Source organism: Colobus angolensis, unplaced genomic scaffold (assembly GCF_000951035.1).
Source record: "Colobus angolensis palliatus isolate OR3802 unplaced genomic scaffold, Cang.pa_1.0 Scaffold48, whole genome shotgun sequence".
In the NCBI taxonomy this organism is placed as follows: Eukaryota; Metazoa; Chordata; class Mammalia; order Primates; family Cercopithecidae; genus Colobus; species Colobus angolensis.
Window position 1 is genome coordinate 11940679 of NW_012118265.1, and position 25120 is coordinate 11965798.

At 33.7% G+C, this 25120-nt stretch overlaps 1 protein-coding gene across 1 annotated transcript in view; it reads left to right on the top strand.

The window, feature by feature from the left end:
- Nucleotides 1-25120, top strand: part of RSRC1 (arginine/serine-rich coiled-coil 1) — a 411611-nt gene that overhangs the window by 164805 nt on the left and 221686 nt on the right. Inside the window, exon 5 of the mRNA XM_011959037.1 lies at nt 16460-16496. Coding sequence (XP_011814427.1) covers nt 16460-16496 — 37 coding nt within the window. The remainder of the gene's footprint in view (nt 1-16459; nt 16497-25120) is intronic.

Here is a 25120-nt window from a genome sequence, read left to right on the forward strand (position 1 = left end):
CCATAGAAATACATAAAAGAATGAGTGTGGCTGTGTCCCAACAAAACTTTATATATTGACACTATCAATTTCAGTAATTTTCATGTGTCACAAAATATTATTATTTTGATTTTTTTCCCAGACATTTAAGAATGTAAAAACGATTTTAACTCATGTGCTGTGCAAAAACAGGAAACAGGCTGGATTTGGCCTATAGGCCATAGTTTGCTGATACCTGATTTGTACTTTCAGCTTAATAGAATAAGCTGGCGTACTTTTAAATTCTCCATTGGCCTTTAAGTATTACTAATAAAAATTTGGTGAAAACTATCCATGAATTGAAGATAGGTTATTTTTTTTATTTTATGCAGGCAGATATAAAACCATTTATTATGAGGAAGTAATTCCTAGAAGAATCTTCATTTGTACTGTCACTTTATGTGAACTGGAAAAAAACAAAAGTCTTTCTTATATGCAGTGGTATTTCAAGCCTCTAGGATTTCCCCCATACCATTTCCTCCTTCCTAGATGTAAGTTGTGCTCATTGAGCTTAGATTCTATTAGGAAAGATTGCATGTAAATAAATAAACATAGATTATGTGGAACTATTTCGTAGCTTATTGTAATCAGTGGGAACTCTGGAAAACCAGATTGTGAAAATTGACAGGAAAAGAAGACTGATCAGCTGGTGTTACTGCCTGTGTATACCATGGTGTCAGTATAGGTAGTATGCAGGTACTGCCACCACCACCGCCTCTGACGTTGCTGCCACTGGACTTAGCTCTGTTGCCACTATCACCTAGCATAATCTTTTTATTCTTGTCTTTAATTAACTATTCAAATTTCCTAGTATAATTCATGTCATCCTATATTTGGAATACTTTGGATTCAAAGCTCACCAAATTAGGAATGGTATTCAGATTCTGGGTAGCTTAAAAAGCATAACAAATACACCCAGGAAGAAGGCTGTAGTGAGCGAGCATAACAGTGGAATAAAATGAGGGAAGAATTCCTTGACCTTCTAAACCAGTTCTTATTTTCCTTTCATTCTATCTGATAGGTCCCTGTATTAACTTCTGAAATATTTTTCATATCACATGTTTATTAATTAATTAAACTATTAGTAACTAATGATTAGGTACTAATTATATATTTGTGCGATGGTTTTTATACCTGTCTTTAAGCTCCACATGACCTAGTCTCTGTTGTTGATAATTGTATCCATAATACCTATCACAGAATCTGGCCCAGAGAGAGGGCTCAGTAATAGTTGTTGAATGAATAAATAATGTTTATGTGTGTGTGTGGTGGGGGGCAAATCATGATGGCTCTGGTGAAAAGGAATTGAAGGGTTTTGAGCTCGAGAATGAAGTGATTCTTTTTTTTGCGGGGAACGGAATCTTGCTCTGTTGCCCAGGCTGGAGTGCAGTGGCATGATCTCGGCTCACTGCAACCTCTGCATCCCAGATTCAAGCAATTCTGCCTCAGCCTCCTGAGTAGCTGGGGCTACAGGTACATGCCACCATGCCCTGCCAATTTTTTGTATTTTAGTAGAGCCAGGGTTTCACCCTTTTGCCCGGGCTGGTTGCGAACTCCTGAGCTCAGGCAGTCCACCCACCTTGGCCTCCCAAAGTGCTGGGATTACAGGCGTGAGCCACTGCACCTGGCCTGAAGTGATTCATTTTTAAAAGATGAGACTGGCTGTTTTGGGATAGGTGGGTGAGAGTGAAACAACAGTGGAAGTGGGGAAAATAGCTATGATAGAATTAAGAAAGACTAGGTTGGAGGTCATGGCAATTGAATTAGGATGAAGACAGTTTTTGTGATTACTTAAGAGGTAGAATCAATAGGCCTAACTGATAGATTGTATTTGTAGGGGGAAAGAGAAGAAAGTGAAGTGGTTGATTCCCAGGTTTTTGGCTTGAGCAAAAGGATGAATGATATAATCCTTTTCTGAAATAGGAAATACTGAAAAGGATCAGTTTTGAAGGAGGAACTCAAGAATTTAGTTTTGAATCTATTGAGCATAAGCTTTTTTGTTTGTTTGTTTTTGTTTTTTTAGATACCCAAATAGAGATGTCAAATAGACAACAGGATAAATGAATCTGGAGCTTATGAATGATATGTATTTTTCCCACATGTACATATAGGTTGCTGTTAATGCTGTGTGTGAGGGTGAGATGGGTTAGGAAGAAAGTATAGCACAAGACCAGGGCCCAGGACTGATCCTTGGGGAGCTCTTACCTTTGGTGGCTAGAGAGAAGAGCATGAAATTACAAGAGAATTGAAGAGCCATTTTTTTGAGAAAATGTAGAAAACCTGAATGATGTAATATTATAAAAGGCAAGTGAGGAAAGGCTGTGAAGTATTGAACATGAGTTCAGCATGGGCTTATCAACATGAATATGAATGTTAGTATCAGATGGTTCTAAGAATTGTATAAAGAGAAAGATGATAAAGTAGACTTTGGATTTGGTAACATGGGGGAAACACTGATGACTTTGGCTAAGAGTAATTTTTGGATGTGGTGGGAGGTAGGAAAGGGGAGATAGAGTATGTGTATAGTTCTCTCTTTCAAAAAGTCGAACTGAAGGGAAGCCTATGAGTAACATGGTAACTGAGGAAACTGGTTCCAGACCAAAATTCTATGTGTGACCAATCAGACATAACCATTGGCAATTACAGGGTTTTGCCTGGCAGGCCTCATGGAAGAAAGCTGCCCTCCTCATACTGCTATACATACATGGCACACAGCCAGTGCTTTGCAGTTTTCTGGAGGGAGACGCAGCCAATGACTCAGCCATACCCACCTCCCCACCCCCGGCCCTGTCTATGCTTATCAAAGAGCTTCATGTGGTAACAAAGCAGGTTTACCTAAGCAAATAATTAACTTGGGAAATGGATATATACATAGAAGCCACATAAAATAATTAGTGATAATTAAGTGCCAGACTATTGGGATTTTTCTATAAGGGCAGTGCATTTGACCTTGATATCCACAGATTTAATATTCTGTCTAGTCGAAGTGATGTGGCCTGTTGTTTGTGACAATTTGTAATTTTTGTGTGGCATGACTTAAAGTCTGTGTTATGAGAGGATGCTGTGAAGGAGTCATGTAACTTAGCCAATGAATAAAGCCTGCTACCTGCTCAGCACTGTATCTCACAGTGGTTTTGTTTTCTTCTCATGTTAATGTATTGGACAGTCCTCATCAAAGGTCTGTGTAGTAACGATGATGTTGACAATAATTAGTAATATTTGCTAAATGCAGTGTGCTGAGCACTTTACATGCGTTATTGCATTTTCAACTTGGGACATTTGCAAAAATCCTAGCGCTTACCCATTAAATATCAGGAAGGACTGTAAGTTTAGAGATTAAGAAATTATTATGAACATAGTCATGGTGGGAGTTTAATTGGTTCTTGTACAATAAATATAAGAATTTGTAGATTTTGAGAGGAAGAGAATATTGTTTTAGGTAGATCAATGGATGAGCAAAATTATGGAGGTGATAATGAACTGGTTTAAGAAGAGTTACATATTGGCAGAAAATTGTTAGCCAGGTAAGGTAGATTATAAAGAGGGCAATGACGTAGACTTGGGATATGAAGACATTGATGTTAGGGAGAAGGTATTGGAGGACTTTTGGTGGTTAGTAATAGGAGCCAAAACTACATAGACAAAGTGGGGATACATTATTGAGGAGTTCACCATTTCTGTTCGTCTCGTGCATTGCGAACATAACTGTGTTCATTATCTCTATTTCACATTCTCCATCTCTAAATTGAATTAATCTGTAGCTTAGATAATCACATACCAAAATTAGAAAGATTCTATTTGTATTAAATTATGTAGATGGTATAAGGGTGAACAAAAATGTAGACAAGGTTTTCAAAGTGAACACTAGAGGTAAAAGGTATGTACATAAATAATTTATGATTATCGATAACAGGAAAAATGTGAGCTGAATGTAGACCCAGAATAATACACAACTCAATAAAACTGCTGTGAGGATTTTTTTAAAAATATTTTAAAAATTGGACTAATATTTTTTTCATGGAAGACAGTTTAGAATACATACAAACAATTAGAATGAACAAAAGAAGCACTCATAATTCCACTGTCAAATACTGTTTACTTTTTGGTTTATATCTTTTTAGATAAACATACATGTACCACACTGTACACATGGATGTATAAAACCTTCCCTCTTACATTTTGTAACATGCTTTATAAAAAAAAAAAAAAAAAAACTTACTATAGCACAATACCATTTTGTGAAAATATATGACTACGTCACAATTTTTAATGGTGATACCGTTTTCTGTTGTGTGGTTATTATATTTTATTTGACAGTTTGCCACTATTGGGCATTTAGTTCTTAGGTTTTTTTTGTATTAAATACAATGGAGTGATTAATATTTTGTGAATGTATCATTGGGATAAACTTAGAGAAGTAGACTGTGAGGCAAAGGCTTTATGTGTATTATTGAGAATGTTGATACATTCTCCCAATTGCCCTCCAGAAAACCTGGTTATTTTCTGCTTCCACTGGCAGTGCATGAGGATACCTGATTCTCAGCACCTTTGTCAACAGTGGAAACATTATCATTTGTTTTCACCTTTGCTTGTTTGCTAGGTGAAAAATGGCATTTCCTTTTATTTTATGGATCTTTACTGTATACTATAAAATTTTCCCAACTATATAAATGTGTTAGCTATTTATACAGTATCTGTTTTGTGAATATTATAAGAATTTAATGAGAATGTAAGTGTAGATGACCAGGTTCAGCGCCTGGCATATAGTAGCCTATCAATCAGGGTTAGTGTTTATTGTTACTTGAATCCTCACCACTTTGCTGCCTCCTTCCTAATCATGTTTCCAATTAAGGAGTAAAGGAATATTGTAAAATCTTGTTTTATTCTTGAGGTTATTTTTAGAGTTGACATTAATAAATTCTCCCTTGACTAAAGTTTGGGAATTGAATTCAAGTTTCTGGCTGAGTGGTGTAGTGTGATCTACTTAATCTCTTTGAGCCTCATTTATCTCATCTATGAAATAGGTATAATAATTACATCTCTTTATGATAAAATCATAAGTGTTAAGTGAGCGGATTATGTAAAGCACTTGGTACAGCGCCTGACAAACTCTGTTCAGTATTTCCTCACAGGTGGAATCTCTGAGAAGGTCAGTTCACTTAGACAAATACTATGAAAATTTAAGTGCCGGGAAGTGCAAAGAGGTATTTAGGAAATTGCAAATCATTTGACTTGAGCAAGAATCTTAAATTGTAGGCTGAGGAGTTTGATTCATTAAACAAGGAAAGACTTCATTATTATTTCCCAGCACTATTAAATGCTTACTTGATTAAAATTATACCTTAGTTTTCAGTTTCCTGTTGAGTTAAATAGGAGAACAGAAGTTAAACAGAACAACAACAGAAGGAAGAGAAAAGCATCAGAAGACTTTAATAATTGAAGACTTGGATAATCAATTTCTGAGTTATTCAAACTTTGCTGTTTTCAGGAAAAATATTCACATGTTGCACTTTTCCCTCAATTTTTTTTCTCCGCCCAAATGGAGTCTCACTGTGTCACCCAGGCTGGAGTGCAGTGGCACGATCTCAGCTCACTGCAGCCTCCGCCTCCTGGGTTCAAGCGATTCTCCTGCCTCAGCACCCCAAGTAGCTGGGACTACAGGCATATACCACCACACCTGGCTAATTTTTTGTATTTTTATTTGATACGGGGTTTCACTGTGTTAACCAAGATGATCTCCATCTCCTGACCTCATGATCCACCCATCTCAACCTCCCAAAGTGCTGGGATTACAGGCATGAGCCACTGTGCCTAGCCTTTTCCCTCAGTTTTAACAGCTAAAGACGTAATAGGGTATATTTATTACCTTCTATTTGGGATTGTTGACTGTGTTGCATATGGGAATATATTGCTTTTATGAAACTATTGGGGCATAATTTTATAGCAGAATTTTTGGAAGTAGAAATTGTATTTTAAAATTACATTTAAATTTAGATTATTTATAATGTAAATTTAATTGATATTTAAATATTTGTACTTATATTGAAGTACTAGAATGCATGAATTTATTTATGATTAAATAGTGGAGATGAAATTTACTAGGTTTATTTCCCCTTATAAAAATTATTTAACCCCAGTTCTGCAAGTGAAATAAACATTGTATAAAATCATCAATGATTTTTAAATCTAAAGATTATTCTTTTCTTATACTCCAGTTTTATTTATAAGGATAATCAGTTTTATAAATAAAACTCCAGTTTTATTTATAAGGATAAATGTCTGAAAATAAGGGATAAGTTAACTTATTGTACATCTGTATGCAGAATAGTATGCAAACATTAAAATATTATATGCAAGTATATTATTGACACCCAGAAGCTATTTACAATATAAAGTAGTGAATACATTTAAGCTATATAACAAATCAACCATGGTCCCATTTTTGTAAGAAAAATAATTGTATTTGTGCGTATTCATAAGAATGTCTGGAGGAAAAAACAAGGACATATTGAAGCTATTATCTTTGGCTAGTAGGATTTCAGGTAACTTATTTTTTCTTCATTAGAACCAGATGTGAGTTTGAATTTTTCTACAATAAGCGTTTATTATTTGCTGGGTCACTTGTAGCCCATGTGGCACCTTTGTGCATATTATACAAGATGTCTTTTTCCTGTGGATGCATACCAGGATATACTGTTTGGCCAGGGCATATAGCTTTTAGCTTCCACTTGCCCCCTTGATTTTTTTGTTTTTTTCATAATGAACAACATGCACAACTGTATGTGATGGACCTAAAAACTTACATTATAAAAATTATTTTTAATTAATTAAAAGTTGTATGACCTTTTAATACATCTTCTCTGGGCAGATCATTCTCCATACTTGAACTCTGCCAGGTCATGCTAGACCTTTGAGCTCACTCTTCCTGCCTCCTCTCTTCTGTGTACTCAGTCTACCCAAATACAATGAATCCTTCAGGATCTAGCTAAAATTACCCTTCTCTTTGAAATCTTTTCCAACCACTCTAACACATCTGGTCATTTTTCCTTTTTATGAACTTTCCTTGGACAAGGTCAAGAGCATGGGTTGAAGTGGGGGGTGATGGTGAATAGCTTGCGTCTCACCTGCTAACTCCAGACAACTGGCCTTGACTCCTTAGTAAAATGTGTTGAGTTGCGCCTGGCCTCAGTTGGAAAGAGAGTTGTCGTTGATGATAAGTGTTTGTCCTGCATGTGAGAAATACGAGATAGGTAGCATGTATCACATGCCCTTTCACTGCCTGGATTGGACGCTAACTATTTTATATACCATCTTCCCTCAGTATCTGTGGGATATTGATTCCAGGGCCTACTGCACATACCAAAGTCTATGGATTCTTAAGTCCCTGAAATGAAATGGCATAGTATTTGTCTATAATTTATGTTTTATATCTAGATTACTTATAATACCTAGTACAACTTAAATGTTATGTGAGTGGTTGTTATACTGTATTGTTTAGGGAATAACGTCAAGAATAAAAATCTGTGCATGTTCAGTACAGATACACGTTCCCCCCCCCACCCCGAATATTTTTGATCTGCAGTTGGTTGACTTCATTGTTGTGGATTCACACATAGGGAGGACTGACTGTACTAGCCTTGGTTTGACAACACAGTTTTTAGCATCTGAGGCATAGATGCCATATTTCTTCTTGCTTTTTTTCCGTTGATGATGTTTATGTTGTTATTGTTTTTATTATCCCCTCAGAATTTATGGTGGAGCTAAGGGAGCTTAGGAAATAACATTTCTGTTGTACTTCCTTCACCTTGACATTTCAAGTCTGTTTCTGCTATAATTTATCTTGTGTCTAAAAGATCTCTTTTATTGGTTCTTTTACATCAGCTCTACTGATGACAAATTTTTGTTTTCCTTTGTTTGCAACTGTTATCTAGAGCATTACTTCAGAAATATTGAAATCTCTTCTCTTTCCCCTGTAGACCCTTTCTATGAACTCTGTTTATTTGACTGGTTTTAAGTGGCAAAACTAATCCATACCAGCTTAAGTGTTCAGCTTCCCATTAAGCCAAGTGTGTATCATAAGTCCTTGGCTGTTTAACATATTTAATTTAAACTTGTCCTGACATAGTGGATGCTCAGTAACATTTGTCTATAAAACTAAAGGATCTTAAAAAGAAAATGAAACACTTAAATTTTGTTACTATGGTAGACTTACCTGTGCAAATGATTTATAGTTTCTAGAGCTTTTTTTATTACCAATAATAATCAGTCAGATCAAAAACTACTTGTAAAATGTAAACATCTGAAAATCATCATTCTGAACCATAGTAACATAAGAATATTCATTTAGAGCCGCTAATTTGCAAGGTGTTCACCAATCAAGAGAAAAGTGCTCACTTCAAGAGAAAAGTTAGAATTTAAGAATTCTAACCAAACCTGCGAAGCAGAAACTGAGAATTTCAGGAAGATCTTTGTGGATCAGAGTACTGACATTAAGCATTTTTTAAAATTGGGTTAAAATACAAAAATAGAAATTATTTTTCCTTGCTTTTCCCAACACACTGTACCTTCTTGCAAATAGAACATAAGAATGTGCTTATATCAGGATATCTGTAGTGTTCTATTGGATGCTAGCCAAAATTTATCTATCTATTTGTCCATCCATCCATCCATCCATCCAAGATATGATATTTGAAAATGAGACTGACTTTCATTTATGGGTATTACAGTTGAAATGGATTTCAAGGCAATTAAAAAAGCTGAAACTTATGTAAAGATTTTTTTTTGTTTTGGAAGTGGAGTATAGTCATTTGGTCCATTATTAGGCTGTTGTATTGAACCAGTATTTACTGAGTGACTTCTATATTATATGCTAATTATCTTATTAATTTGTGATTTTGAATGTAAGGTGAGAAAAATTTGAGAAATATATAACTGAACAAAGACCATGAGTAAATAGTAGAGCTGAAATTAGAACTCAGCTTTTTCTTAGATTTATATTATACCAAACTTTTTATTCATCAATAACATTTGATGCATAACAAAATTTAATACATGTAAAAATGCTTTCATTATTGTTTGAGATGGAAAATGTAGATTTTTAATAATGTATGTAGTCAGGCTTTTATAAGCCTTCAGTGACATCAAGTAAAAATCCAACTCCTGTAGATTTTGCTTTATGAAAGAAAAAATACAAAATTACCCATGATCTTAGCTCTTATATCCATAGAAAACTGCAGCATACTAATCTTTTAAAACTAAATAATATGTTTAGTTGATGACAAAAAATCTACTGTACATTTTTATTTCAGCCACGTGTGGTGGCTCACACCTGTAATTCCAGTTCTTTGGGTGGCTGAGGTGGGAGGACCACTTGAGGCTAGAAGTTCAAAACCAGCTTGGACAACATAGCGAGACCCTACCTATCTCTACAAAAAATAAGAAAAAAACTAACTGAGTGTGGTGGCACATGCCTGCGGTCATAGCTACTTAGGAGCCTGAGGATGGAGGGCCACTTGGGCCCAGGAGTTAGGGTCTAACTAGATGTTTCTATTGGATTCCAGCCTGGGTGACAGAATGTCTCTTAAAAAAAAATTATGATTTTTACTAGTTAACTCCACTTTTCATAATTACTGTATATATACACATTTTTTACATAGGATAATACATATATTACTGATTATAATTATATTTATATATAATTGTATAAAATTATATATTTACTGTTTTATTTACTAAGGACTTATTCAGTGGAATGATACTTTAATGCTACTTCAATTAGTTACGTGATTTATGGTTTATGAGTATTTTATAACTAAACCCTCACTGGAATTTTGGCTTGCTCTTTGAAATGGTTTTGGTTTATATTTATTTTGTTAAGTTTCTACTCATCCCCCCAAAAAAGTCACTTTTCTTTTAGATATCTTTTGTTTCTTAAAATCGTTTTTAAGTAATCACTTTTATAAGGAAATCTATAATAGATTTTGGATTGAGATAATAGGGAATGATGAGAAAAATTGTCATTACTTGACTGGGAAAGTAATTTAAGTTATTTTCCTAAGCTTATATTTTGATAAATGTAGATGCAAAATATTAATAGTAAAGGAAATTGCCATCATCAGAAAGAATAGTATTTTTTCAAAACAAATATCATTATTAAGTGTGGCTCTTTAACTTGATTCCTCTAGACTACTAAAAACCTGAATGTTCACTTGGTATGATGGATATTGTTCTTCTGTTTTAAGAAAAGGAAAGAAAAGTCAATGACTTTCTAGTAAGACTAGATCTAAAAAATCTTAGTTTTTTGTCTACAAATTTCTTAAGAGGACATAAGCTTTATTATAGCAATAGATTTTAGACTTAGAGTATATTTCTTTTGGAAAAATAACGAAATTTGTTTCTAACAAAGGGAAAGTAATACCTAGTTTTAATTTTTTTCTTGCCCGCCATGGCATGATTGATACATGGCATCTTCTCACACCTAAGATTGAAACTATCAGGTGCTACCTGGTTTATTTAGGGCAACCTCAGCCTTTTCCCAGTTAATTTTAAAATGTCTGCTTCATACATGTTGAGCCACTGCATTTCCTGCTTTAGAGCCTGGTGTTATGCCAACATTACTATCTGTGCTGCCTCAACTACAAATTGGATGAACAGCCTGTGACACTTTTTCAATATTATTACATTAAACCAAGTGGATTTTGATTGATAACCTAATATTCAACTAATGCAGAACATCAATCATGGCAAGTATATTAATTATTTAATATTGCAGTCTAATTCAGAAATCGATGTGCTGCATGAGGGGAAGGGAAACTCATGGTTCCCAGAAGATTTAAGACAGGGAATGATTAAAAAAAGACCTGCTGTACTCCTGTGTGTTAGTTCGATACAAATCTTTATTCATTTGCCAATAATCTCTTCCCATTTTCCACTTCAGGACCATTTTATCAGTTTTGAGACCTATAATTGAATTAAGTCTGCTTTCAGCACAGGGCAAAAGGAGTTGCACAAATATTGATGAAGTCATGACAGGGACAACCCAAGAGACAGACCACTAAAGAGGACAGGTTTTATACCGTTTGTTGTAAGATCCTTCTATCAATGTCTTGGATGTTGCCTCTCTATTTTTTCAAATTCATTAAAACTTTTAGAATCACTTTTAAGACTTTTGTGTTTAAATATCCTCCATCATAATAACGTATCTATAGTTTATTTTTTATCTTCATCTACATTATCCTTCTTACTCTTTCACAGCAACCTGGTATGTTAGGTAAGGCAAGTAAGCCTCACATCATAGGTGGACAATCTGAGATTGAGAAAAGTTGGATTTTACTCAAGCTCACATGACTATTTTGTAGTAGTGTTTAAATTTGAGTGTAGGCACTCTGCTTCTAAAACCAGTATTGTATGTCATACTGTCTTGTGTTGTATTTATGTACTCATGATACTTTACCTGTGTTGTTTTGAGATGGTCATTCTTCCTTATCTTTCTGACCAAAGTAAAAGTAAAGAAAACTGATTTTCATGGAGAACTTGAGTAAACTTAGGTGTCCCAATGTGATATGTTAAGCTTTATGTATATGCAAACCTTCCAGATATAAAGGAAAACTTACTGGTTTATCTTTCACTAGACTAGAATATACTTAAGTCTCTGACTCTCATATTTGTTTATATTACCTAAAATTACCTTCTTTTCATATATACATACATACATATGTATACATACATAATACATACATATGTATGTATGGGAGTAGGGGACTTAAATGTATTTTGTCATTAAACCATTAAACTTGCTGCCCCAGCTTTCTTTTGGTTCATATTTGCCTGGAGTCATGGGCAACCTTTTTTTGGGAAACCCTTCTGAATCGGTTTGTATTGTGTGTCTTTTGTAAATAATACATTGCTGGATTTTGTTTTTTTATCCAATCTGAAAATCTTTTCTGGAATTTCAATTCCAGGTGATTATGGATGAACTTTCTCTGGTTTTCTTTTTAGTTATTGATTACTTAGATTACAATAATTGCTCAATTCTAGGCCATCCTTTACTTGCCTTGCCTTGTTGATTCTTCCTGAATTTATTTCCCTTCTTACCTGCATTATATTCCTCAAGACTTCTTTTAAATAATGTCTTTGTGTGGTGAATTTTCTGAAACCTTGCATGCTGAGAATTTCTTTATATTTATTTGTATTTAAATAATAGTTTATTAGCTGTATGTTAATTCTTGGTTCACAGTTCTTTTCCTGTAACACTTTATCTTGAGAGTTATTATTACTCCATTGTCTTCTTGTCTTCACTTTAGTGTTGAGAAATCTAATATCAGTGTTATTCTTCCTTTGTGTAGGGGACTCCTTTTTCATTCCAGAAGCTTTTTGACTTTTCTCTTAATCCATTATAGTCTTAAATGTCCATATAATATGCTTTGCTGTGGATTTTTAGGCATCCTTTTCAGCACTCTATGTGCCCTTTCAACCTGAGATTTGAATATTTTTATATCTGGGAAATCTCTGTCATTATTTCTTCAAATATTTCTTCTCTTTCATTTTTTTTTAACCCTCCTTCTAGGATTCTCATTATATAGATGTTAACACTTCTACTCCTGTTCTTAATTCCATCAATTGTTTGTCTTGTCTTTTTGCCCCCTCCCTATGCCTTCTACAATAGTTCTTCTACCCAGTTTTCCAGCTTATGAATTTATCCTCTGTCTGTGTCTATTGTGTTTTCAATCCATCCTCTGAGTTCTTTATTTCAAATGATTATGTTTGTAATACCCACTATCATATATTGGTTCTTTTTCAAAACTTCATTTTCATACTTAGATTTCTGAAAATCATCCCTTTGAAGATGTTATTATGTTCACATTCTTGTTTATTCTGTTTTCTCTGGATAAGATTATTATTTTTTTAAATTCTGGTTTATACATCTTACAGTTTTCCTTGTGGGTTCATCTGTTTTTTCCTAACAGCATTTAGCTGCCTCAGATAGTAATTTTAATCTAAAAGGAGGGGTAAAAACCTAAGATCTGACTTGTGCTTCTCCAGGCTAATTTAAAAACTAGAGTGGACAACCTCTAGTGTTCTAGTGTAGCCTCAACTGCTTTCCCCATTGTGGCTCCCACACCCTCAAAAACAGTAAAAATAAATAAATAAATAAATAACCACCCACACCCTACACATGTTCGTGCACATACATGCACCTGTGCCTTCCTCCTAATACTACTGTTTTATCTCAGGCAGCAGCTCAGTGTTGCAAATTGCCTTGCTCTTTACATGGGTTGGAGATAGAGTGGGACTGCGTAGTACTGCTCAGAGACCTGAGCTGGTTGCTACTGACTCTGTACCCAAGCTTGTAGTTGTGATTCAGATGTCATATCCTTAAATATATTGATTCAGTCATTTTATTGGGTGCTGGAGTATAAAAATTAAAAAGATGGAATGCATATCGTCAAGGAGTTTTAACTTCACTGGTGTAAGTAGGAAAGTAAATTGGCATTTATAAAATACTGTGATCGGTTCTGTGATGGGACATGCCCAGAGTGTTATGGAAACATAGAGGAAGAATTCATTACGTGATTTGTGGGAAAGGGAGGAGTTTTCCCCAATTGAAGAATGGTTTAGGTTGAGTCCTGAAGGGTGGATTTTTGTTAGATAGGGAAGATTAGAGGAGGCTGGGAGGAAAGGAGCATTTTAGGTAGAGGGAGAAAGTGGTTCATTGGTGAGTGAAACCAGGTTAGTAGCTTGTTGTGGCTACTGTTGTTACTTTTCATGTAATGTAGCATTGACAAGATAACAGAGGGAATAGGTAAACTGCAGTATGGTAAGATATTGTAGATTTTAAGAAGAGAATTGACATAAGTTTACATTTTAGAAAAATGTTGCTGTGTTAATGGAGAATGAATTGACATGGGACAAGGCAGAAACTATTGACATTCAATAAGAGGATATTGCAGCAATTTAGGGAGAAAAGATGATGGACTGAAATACCATAAAAGCTGTGAAGATAGAAATTGTTAGATCTAATGATAATTAAGGATATTGGATAGCCAGGGCCCTGTAGTTGATTACATTTGGTTACGTTTGATAGTGAAGGAAAGGGAATGTGCCAGGAATAATGTCTAGTTTTCTCTCAGCCATGCCATTCAAAACATTTTATAAATATCTTTTAATTTAAAGAATTACTTAGAAACATGGCAAAGCAATAGCCTACATTTTCTTTTTGTTTTAAAGAACAGTTTCTTGTCCTCATTCTAAAATACAGGTATCTCAGAAAATTAAGTGATTTTCCCTAAGATTGTGGCAGACACAGTTGACAGCAAACCTACCCTGAAATGAGACTATTTACAGTCTTTGTTTATCCCATTTTGTGTGGACATTAATAGGTTTCTTTCAGAATTATTTAACGTGTATGATGATGAGATGCTGCATCAGACCCTCCTGGCACCATTGTATGACATACCTTAACCTTTCTAAAATCTGAAATATTCTGATAAAGCCTGTCTATCCCCAGCTATTTCAGATACTGAAGTATGGACTTATACTTTGAATCTGATCACTTGTGTTCTTTTTATATTGCAATATTATTTTCTAATAAGAACCATTTTGTGACAATGTAGCTGTGGGAGAAAGCGAAGTAGATGTGTATTATATAGCACAGACTCTAAGATAGATTGCCAAGTGAAGATACAAAACGGGGTGTATAATATGCTTCTATTGTGGATTTCAACAGACATAGAAGGGGGACACACAAACACACACACACACACACACGAATGCATAGAATATCTTCAGAAGGATAAACCAAGATTGAGAACTGAGAGTCAGTGATGGTAGGAAGACTTAATTTTATTTATTTTGTGTGTGTGTGTGCACACACACTTACATATATGTTGCCCTGTTCAGATGTTTCACTATATGTTACTTTTTTGTTTAAATTTTATACAAATAACTGTATTTGAATGTTCTTGTGAAAATGTAAAGATTCATTTGACTTCCAGCTCTGATAAATGCATTAATTTTGTAATGATAAAGTTTAAAATAATTATTTATATAGATAGTAGCCTTCTCTCACACCTTGCAGTAATTTATTCCTATCATTTGTCAGTACGACTACAGACATTAGAGATTAAATAATGAGTTTCAGAAACCATTAAATATCTAAACATTGAATATATAGTTTTGCTAAGATTGCCAGAAGCAGGAAATACAGAAGAGAATGGCTGAAAATTAGTGCTAATCAGTAGAAGTGGGAATTTACTCCTAATATATCAGACTGGGCTGTGAGAGCAAAGATTGGAAGCCATGAGTACAGTTTTCCAGCAGCAAATCTGAAGGGAATAAAAATGGAGAAATTTGGAAAGATAGTATAGCAAGACAAAGGAAACAGGTAAGTATATCTTTGGCAAAGAAAAAGTAGAAGACAGAAATAGAAAAGAAAGTTGAGACCTCTCAGAGAAGCGAGGAGATGTGGGGAGATGATTAAACATCATGAATATAATAATGTTGTTTATTGTTGGAGGATTTATATTAATAATTACTTTCTGCAATGTGGTAGGATTATTATTTTTTGTTAAAAAAGGTAATGCTTGGTACGTATAATGGAACTAAAATACTGCTTGATCAGAATGAGAAAAGCCAAAGTTCATTTGTCGTAAATAAATTGGTACAGATTGAAATTAGAAAAAAATTTAACTGTTTGCCACATTTCAACAAATCTATATTTAAATTATGTTTGTTACATGTACAGGATACTTGTATTTTTAGTTCCATAAGCAGTCTCTTTTACAGTAAAAAGCAGAAAATTTAATACTTAAAATATATCATGATATTTGATGTTTATGATTTCTTTGGTGATATTTTCTTTTTTAATATTAAAATGATCTCAGGTCCTGATTTGTAGTGTACATTAAATTCATAAAATTAATGACAGAGAAAATAGGTTAAGATTTAGTTATTTAGCTATGTACTCACTAATGTATTCTTTATGTGTACATTCTTTTTATAAAAATGTAACCATTGATGGATGGATATTTGAGAAACCAAATATAATAAAATGTAAGTTGTAGAATATGGGTGGTAGATAGAATCTGTAAATTTGAACATTTTCATAATGTTGGAAATAATAGAATAAACAAAATTTCTAATAGAAAAGCTAGTGTGAAAGGAATAGATAACTGTGTGAAGAGTAAAATGATGTTTGTGAGTTCTTTATGTTTTTCATTGACTGAAAAATCTGAAACTTCTTTTAGTGAAATACCAATTTCGTGGTAAATCTAATATAAATTATCTGTTCACTTTTGATAAAAATTGTTTTGTCCTTAAAAACAGTGTTATGAACATAATACATATGAAAAATTACAAGGGTTTATAAAACATTTTTGAGGTAAAAAAATTAGAGCAGACAAGGATTTAGCAACTATTTAGAACTTTTATTCTTCTATTTTAGGGAATCTGGAAACATCAAAGCTGGATTAGAACATCTGGTAAGTTCTAATTTTCTCTTGAACATTTGCATCATCTTTGATATCTGCATTCTAAATGAACACTTTTGAATGAGCTTTGAATACCTTGTATTGAAAAGTCAACCATTTCCCAAAGGGTCAGCTTACTGTTATTATGTGAAGGCACTTACATTTTCATTTCTCTTATCATTTCAAGGGAATTTAAAAATTTTTTAAATTACTCTTTTTTGATGTAGAGATGAAATAAAATGGATGACAGTCCTTGGATTGATGCTTGCTTTAATTATAAACAAAAATTGTTTGGTATAGAATTTTTGGCATATCTTGATCTGCTGAAAACAAGCTTGTGTTTTAAGAAAAACACAATCAAATATTGCATGCATAAATATGGTATGTTTTAGCAATTTAGCTGCTTTGAAAGAAGTGCATAGCTTTGTCTTTCCTCATGTCTTTGCTTTATGAATAATGCATTGGTTTAAACTACATTCAGATTTAGAATATAAAATAATTGAGATGCAAAATTTTTGGTTTAAGTAAACATTTTAGAGAAAAGTGAAATTCAAACTGATTTAGCATTAAAATCTGTTATTGATCAAAAAATTGGAAAACCCATACAATTGTAATATGTCTGAAATTCACTGAGCCCACTGTATTGAGTGTTTATTACAACATTAAGTAGTTCATTTAAACTGAGCATTACAGAGTCATCCTCCAGTTTCTGGTCAGATCCAAATGTTGAATAATTGATGGTACAGATTCTTTTGTAAATACAGTCTAAGTAGTTTTTTAATGCAAGACTTCATTCGTATATCATACTGTAGCTTTGTTAACTATTAATGTACTTTTGTTCTGCTTCCACAAAAGCAAACAGTAGAAAGAGACAGCTTCATTTTGACTTATAGCAGTTTTTTTTTTACAGGAATTTTTGGTTTTTCTTTTACAGCTAATGGAAACTGAGGAAACCTAGACTTTTAAAAGTGATCCTAAAAATGAGAGATTAATTATTTAAAAGGAGGATATAATAGAAAATTTGAGCTATGTGTTTGGGGATTAGAAGTTAGTAAATAACATGCTTATTTTCATCATTAAAAAGTATTTCCTGAACCACCGTTTATCACTTCATAATAGCACATAGATTTAGGACATATGGACATCAGAATAAATATGTTAATCTGTAACGTCACATTCCAGTATCAGGGGCTTACAACAAGGAAGAACAGCTATCATAGTGCCAAAATGAGGTATCTTTTATTTTTTATTTTTATTTATTTATTTATTTTTATTTTTTATTTTTTTATTTTTTTTTGAGATGGAGTCTCACTCTTTCTCCCAGGTTGGTGAGTGGTACGATCTCGGCTCGCTGTAACCTCTGTCTCCCAGGTTCAAGCAATTCTCCTGCCTCAGCTTCCCAGTAGTTGGGATTACAGATGCCCATCACCATGCCCAGCTAATTTTTTTGTGTTTTTAGTAGAGATAGGATTTCACCACATTAGCCGGGCTGGTCTCAAACACCTGACATCAGGTGATCCGCCCGCCTCAGCCTCCCCAAATGCTGGAATTACTGGTGTGAGCCACCTGGCCTGTCTTTATACTTTTGTTGTAAATTATTATTTATTTAAAAAACTTTATATTTACTTTGTTCATGTTCTTCAGTAAATAAAAATGCCTTTGATGTTTTACTAGTTTAAACTTTGTACTTTTTATACTTACTAGTGGCATCTCATTTTCAGTTACTATTTCACACATTTATATTGTACTCATAATTTTATCTAGCAGTGGTTTTTCTAGCCGTGCCTTGGGCTGCCCGGAAAGCTCTCCAAAGCAGTTGGTACTGCAGAATTCCACTACTCACTTTAACCAAAATAGTTCCACTTTTAGTTATTTTGTACAGTAAACTTTTGAACTTTTAAATAACATTTCATCTGAAGAAAGAGTACTCTGGCTAAAATTATTTTAAAACTTTGTATAAAACATAGCTACTCATTGAAGAATAATTGTATATTAAGTATTCTTTCCTGTTTTTGACACTAAGTTACATTTCATTTATACTTATGTCATATACCTCAAATATATTTCAAAGATAAGCATTTTGGGAATAAAGAGCCAGGACTAGCATACAGTTAGGGAGTAAGAAGCAGATGACTTGAATGCATTTTATCTTAGTTGTTTGAAAGACTGTAACTTGATGTTGTAATTGACCCACTAACTGTGAACTATTAACAATATTCATCTATCCGTGTGTCTGTTAATCCATCCATTCATCCATCTTGCATTTTACATTAATAATACTCAGTAAAGTCAGTGATGTTATGAAGAATACCTTTATAAACCTTTCTAAAAAGGTTCATGCCTAAAATGGAGCTAACCTCACAATTTATGGGTTGAGCATTAATGAAACCTGTTCTGTCTAGTACCTGTGGGCACCTGAGGTTTGTGTCTCTCCCTTTCACTGCTGAGCAGATTATTTAGAGCCTTCTGGCATATATGTAGCTCTTCTTTGAATTGGCTATATATCCAAATACAATTAGAAGTATATTTTTGAAGAGATCAGTGTTAAAAAATATATGATAAAATTAAAATGAGAAAAGCACCCTGTACATTTAGAATTAATCTCTTTGTATAGCTTTCTTCAGTCTTTATTTTTTAAAAATTATTTACTTAGATTATCATAGAGAATTAGCATTCTTCAAATTACATATGTCACTTGTATACTTGCTACCAGGTAACGTAGTTGCCCTGTTTTTGTACTATATGTGTATATGCTCTTCTTGGTATATAGTTAGATGTAACCCTGAAAAGGAGAAAGCAAGTGTGGATCTGTGGGAAAAAGGGTGGAGTAGGTGGACTGTTCCCCTGGAACTTCTTCAAGGACTGATTTCCTTTACTTAAGTTTTTTACAATCTCCTAAACCATTGATTCACTGTCTCTGTTTTTTTTTTTTTTTTTAATCATTTATTTCTCTCAATGTTGCCAGGTGATCCCGAGAACTGTCCTAGTATCTCATTTTCCTCAGCTTAAATTTTTTATAATATGCTGTCCAATACCATCTTATTTTTCTTTTCACAAACTCGTTCACTACCCATAAAGTCTATGCCTGTTTAAAGTTCTAGACTGAGACTTTGAAGGCTGCTGCTCTGTTATCTATTGATGATTCTTGTCTGATGATTGCAAAATATAGATTTTCCAATTCTAATGCTGCCTCCATGTTACAGCCAGCATTCTACAGTAAGGAAGAGCCCACCTTCCTTATTTTATTTATCTATTTATCAGGAGTAAGGACTCATGATTTTAATTTTATTAAATAGGTTATTGTCAATTACTTTCCTTATTTATTTTGATGCTCAGATTGTCCCAGATTTATCAAGAGAGAATCTTTTCATGATGGCTTCTGAGTTCTTATAACAAGTGAGAACCCTGACTCCTAATAACACCAATACAGTTACTCCTTTGTTCAGTCATATAATGTACATAAAATAGTTTTAGAATTGCTACAAGCATACTTTGAGTAAAACAACCCTATTAAAAAGAGTTCAAGATTTATTTGCAGTTCCTTTTCTCCAATGAGTATAGTTATGTTATTCATTTGAAATATAGTTGCATTTATTTGTTTCTGTTTGCATTCAATTTAGGTGTCTTTGTCCCCATTCCTATTGATTTAGTTATGTTTGAACATGTATGATGTTAACATGCTTCCAGAGGTCAAAATTATACACAGTGGTATTCTCAGAGAGGTGTGTCACTCTCTTCCTTTCTAGCCTGTTCTCTTCCACCCCTTGTCAATAGCTAATTTTATTGACTTCTAGTTTATTATTAATCCTTTTTTTTTTTTTTTTGGTAAAACTGTGTGTGTGTGTGTGTACTTCTTTTTTTTTTTTTTTTTTTTTTTTTTTTTTTTTTTTTTTTTTTGCTTAACAGTGTATCCTGGAAAAATTACTGTGTGTATCATTATATTTATTGTGTTTCTTTATTAAGGGTCTGAGATTTTAGCCTACTTGCATGTCTTCCACAGTTGTATAGATGCTGGCAGAAGATATGAGATTCCTGGGTCAGAGGCAGAGTGGTTTATTGCTAACAGCACAATGGGTAGCACATGCTTCATGTGTGTATAGGTTCTCTTGACCCTCAGGTTCCAAGAAGTAATGCTGCATACTCAGTGGGTTTGTGTCATAGCTTAGTGCCTATAACATTTTTTAAGGCTTAAAGAAAATGAGTGAAAACACTGCTTATAGTGTTGTGCTTAATTAGATTTTATAATGAACTTAAGAAAATAATTTTTTAAATTTGATGAATAATCACTTACAGATGAAAGTCCTTCTGATAGTAACCCCAGGATTATATCTTTTATCACAGAAGGTTGAAGGAGTGGAGGTGGGTGGTTATTAGATGTTGCTCCTGGCATTTTTTTTTTTTTTAATGCTGCTCCAAAGTTGTAGAAAGTTGACTCTGAGTTCTTCTTGTTCTATCAAAGGGTGCTGACTCCATGTTTTTTTCTTTTTTCTTCCTTTTTTTTTTTTTTTTGGAGATAGGAATCTTGCTTGGTTTCCCAGGCTGGAGAGCAGTGGTGCAATCTCGGCTCACTGCAACCTCCACCTCCCAGGTTCAAGTGGTTCTCCTGTCTCAGCCTCCTGAGTAGCTGGGACTGCAGGCACCTGCCACCATGCCCAGCTGATTTTTATATTTTTACTAGAGACGGGGTTTTAACCATGTTGGCCAGGCTGGCCTCAAACTCCTGACCTCAGATAATCCGCCCTCCTCGGCCTCCCAGAGTGCTGGGATTACAGGCATGAGCAACCACGCCTGGCGTCTCCATGTTTTTCCTACCATTATGTTTTAAAGTTCTGGATAATGTAGTGAGTAGTGATGCTTATTGGACTACTGAATGGGGATTCAAATGTTTACTTTCAGCTGGGGGGTTTAATGAAGTCAACACGTTTTTGTTTTTCCAATTAAAAAAACATAGGAGATAGAGCCTTGCCATTTGATGACAATACTGCTATTATTATTTTATAAGCAAACTATAAAAATGATGCTATCCTTTTCTCTTGGGAGAAGGATTTAGATCAGAAAATATTAGGTTGAGCTGTATGAAAAATTTTACTTTTTTAGGTCAAAATAGTTTCGTGGGTTGTTTCTGGCTTGAAAGAAGGACAGCTGTGCTATGCCCCCTTTGGCAAGGAATGAAATGAATTATCCTGATCAGTATGATGTTTCTAAAGCTTCCTTTGTTCTCTTTTCTGAAAGTCAAATAAATAGAAGTGGCTTGTAGTAACTGTACAGAGTGATCTGGGGCAGTGCTTCACCATCTTTAATGTACATTTGAGTCACCTGCGATTCTTGCTTAAAGCACGTTCTGATTCTTTGGGTCTGGGGCACAAGTTGAAATTATGCATTTCAACAAGCTCCTAGGCAAGGTTAATGCTGCTAGTTCAGTGACCACCAGAAAGAAAAATACATTAAAACGCATTCAATTGAAAGACATGTGTCCAGTGAAGAAGGCTTTCTGAATCTGGTGAAGAATCTAGGTGTTTTCCTTGTACTCATTGAGTATTATTCTGCAACCTATGAATGATTGGTTGGGTGTTCATAAACCCAGGGGAAGGAGTACCCCAAAAAGTTTATAGAGGGGCAAAAAATTCATCTTATCTTGCAAGAGTCAGACATTTGTTTTAAAATTTTTGGTTTAGATGTTAAGTTGTATTTTTCAGGACTGGAGTTGGAACCTAGGACTAATAATACCTTGTTAAGCTTTAAGTGGAAAATTAAATGAATGATAATACATCTTTTAGTGAAAAGGGTTACAAGTGTTTACAGCTTTAAGTGGGATTTGTTTTCTATTAATAGTTGAATAGCAAAAGAACTCTGGAGCCATACCTGTGGGTTTTGTCTCTCCACAGAGGTCTCATTTATGTTTCTTATATTGTATAACATTTGAGAGTGATGACCTACTTGTCCTTGTGGTCAAGTAACACAGTCTGACCATTTTAAGTGTTGAAAAGCAACCATCATTAATAGTTTGTTTAGCCCATCAGTGGTTTAGAAGAATATAGTTCTGCTTGCCAGAAATGTAGGCAGGCCCATTGCTATTAGGTATTCATCAATAACGATCAGGTTCCAATAAAAGCCCTTTCCTTTCTGTTTTAGACTATTTTACATAGGACTTGAAAATCAAACTGCCGTATTTCAGTTTTCAGACTAATAGCTCTATTTAACACAAGCATAAACACAGTTAATGGATTATTATCATACTTTTGGGAATTCAGTTAATATACAACATGAGCTAGAAAATGCAAAAATAGATTATAAACCCTATTCTAAACTTTCGTCTATGGCATTTTAAATATTTCAGTTTTAGCTTTATATTTTCTTGCTGTGTTGTGAAAAAATGTTTTTGACATTTGTCTAAATGAGTTTGAGAGTGTATTATCTCAAAATGCACCAATGTTACCCATATACTCAATAAATTTGTTAAACACTGATTAAAAATGTTAGCTCATGTCACTATTTAAGGATTTCAGCATAATAGATACCTTTCCTCCCAACATTTTAATTTATTTTTCTCACCTAAGACAGTATACATTTGAGGTTTAGGGTAAAACTGCATATTAAAACAGACACTTTCCTCAAACTGTGATCATGAGATGAAGCAGGGTGAAGTTTTTCTTCTTTCAACAAGACCAATTCCATAAATCTTTCTCTTTCCTTTTAACAGACAGTGTGTCCTATGAATGTGTGCAAATTAAAATACCTTTAAGGTGGATAAAATGTTAATGTCATGTTAATGTCATATTACTGTCATAATTTCTTAGGCAGTTTACAGATCTTAAATCTGAGGACCGGCATATAATCTAGTCATAAACAGTGCCATGTCATGTGATCCATTTCTCTGATACATTTTGATGAGTTACAAGTTTATTGAAAATTGCTTCTGTAATAAATGATTAATATTGTCCAGTCATTCAAATAGCATGAACTTGGGCCCTTCTCTGCCCTTCCCCAATTCCTCCTTTCACCCTCTAGAGAAAGATCTGTGTGTTTTATTATAAGACACAATGGTTTTTAAAATGGTGAGGAAATGGTGGCAGGCTGATGTTTAAAAAAAAAGGACAAGATGTCATGCAATTTTCATGATATTGTTAATAGTCTCAGAATTATGTTTAATATAGATAATTTTTTTGACTTTTATGTACCTGAGGTTATTAAAGCTTTTAAAAATAAAACTATTCTAAATGCATTAAAGTAACCCCCACTTCCCATTACTTAAGGGTCTAAATATCAGACCTTCTTGAATATTGTATTCTTATTATTTTTTGTATTAGGGTTCAAAACACTGTAGGCTTGCCTTCATTGCAGGGCATCCCATGTGGTACCTAGTTGTCATTTCAGGGGCTTTGTTGGGATCTAACTTAAGTAACTGTAGAGAGAGAACTAGCAACAGGGATAACAGCATTGCTTTCTGTTTCTCCAGTCAAGGTATTAGGAGTTAAGATGGAGAATGCCTTTGCCACAGTGGTGTCTTTAACCACAGTTATTACCATTTGCCCCTGAAAAATAGCATCTGTATTTAATTTTAACATACACAGCCTGTTTATTTTAGGAAGAGCACAGCACAAGGAGTCAGAATACTGTGATTTTACTGTACAACCTCTGGAAAGGTACACAGCTGCTCTGTTTCACTTTTTTCATTTTCCCCTTACTTATAGTGTTGTTAAAATAGTGTGTGAAAATTTATCAAAGCATAAGACTTTCTAAAGTATATCAGTATTTTTGTAGAGAAAGAAAAAATTGTAACAGTTCCAGTTAATGTAAGTAGCTTAAGATAGATAAAAACAATATCTTAATTCCAGTATACCCAGAGCAAACTATGAGAACATTTTGTCCTTTATCTGTTTATATCTTTACCTTTTTAAAAACTTCATTATATACTTTTAAATGTTATAAAGTACTTTACTACATATTCATTGTAATATATCAAAAAACTGATACATAAAAAAATGATTTTATCTTTTCCTACCTGCCATCAATCTTGTCTTAATAGTTACTACTCATCTCCTGTATCCTTCTCTATTTTCAGGCATATATATGCATGTATTACTTAGCTTTTTGTTAATTTGTAAAAATACAGTTACACTATTTATGGTACTTTACAACTTGGACTTTTTATTTGTTTAGTGCTAGATGCAATATATATACACACGTGAAGCTGGTTTTTGCTGGAATTCTGTCAAAATTTGCAAGTTAATACTACTACTTTATCATTTAAAGCATTTGTAGGGAAAATTTGAGGACCACGTAATTTGTCTTTTATGGTGTCAGCACAGACTCAACTTTCTTTTTACTTTGGTTACCTTAATTATAGTATGTGTAAGAATAGGCTTATGATAAATTTATTATAATCAATACAGGAAAGAATGGGTTACTTTATATAAGAAAATCCTATTTCATAATTGCAAAAAACAAATAAGCGAAGATGATTAGATTAGAAAAGGGGCTTGTGACATCTTTAAAATATTGTTTAGATTTGTTACAGACTAGTATTTTTAAATTTGAAATTTTGACCCAACTCTTTCTGTAACATTTTATTATAATCTTCAATTTTGGTAGTGACTGTATCATATCATCGTATTATAGTACAATTTCTTTCCTTG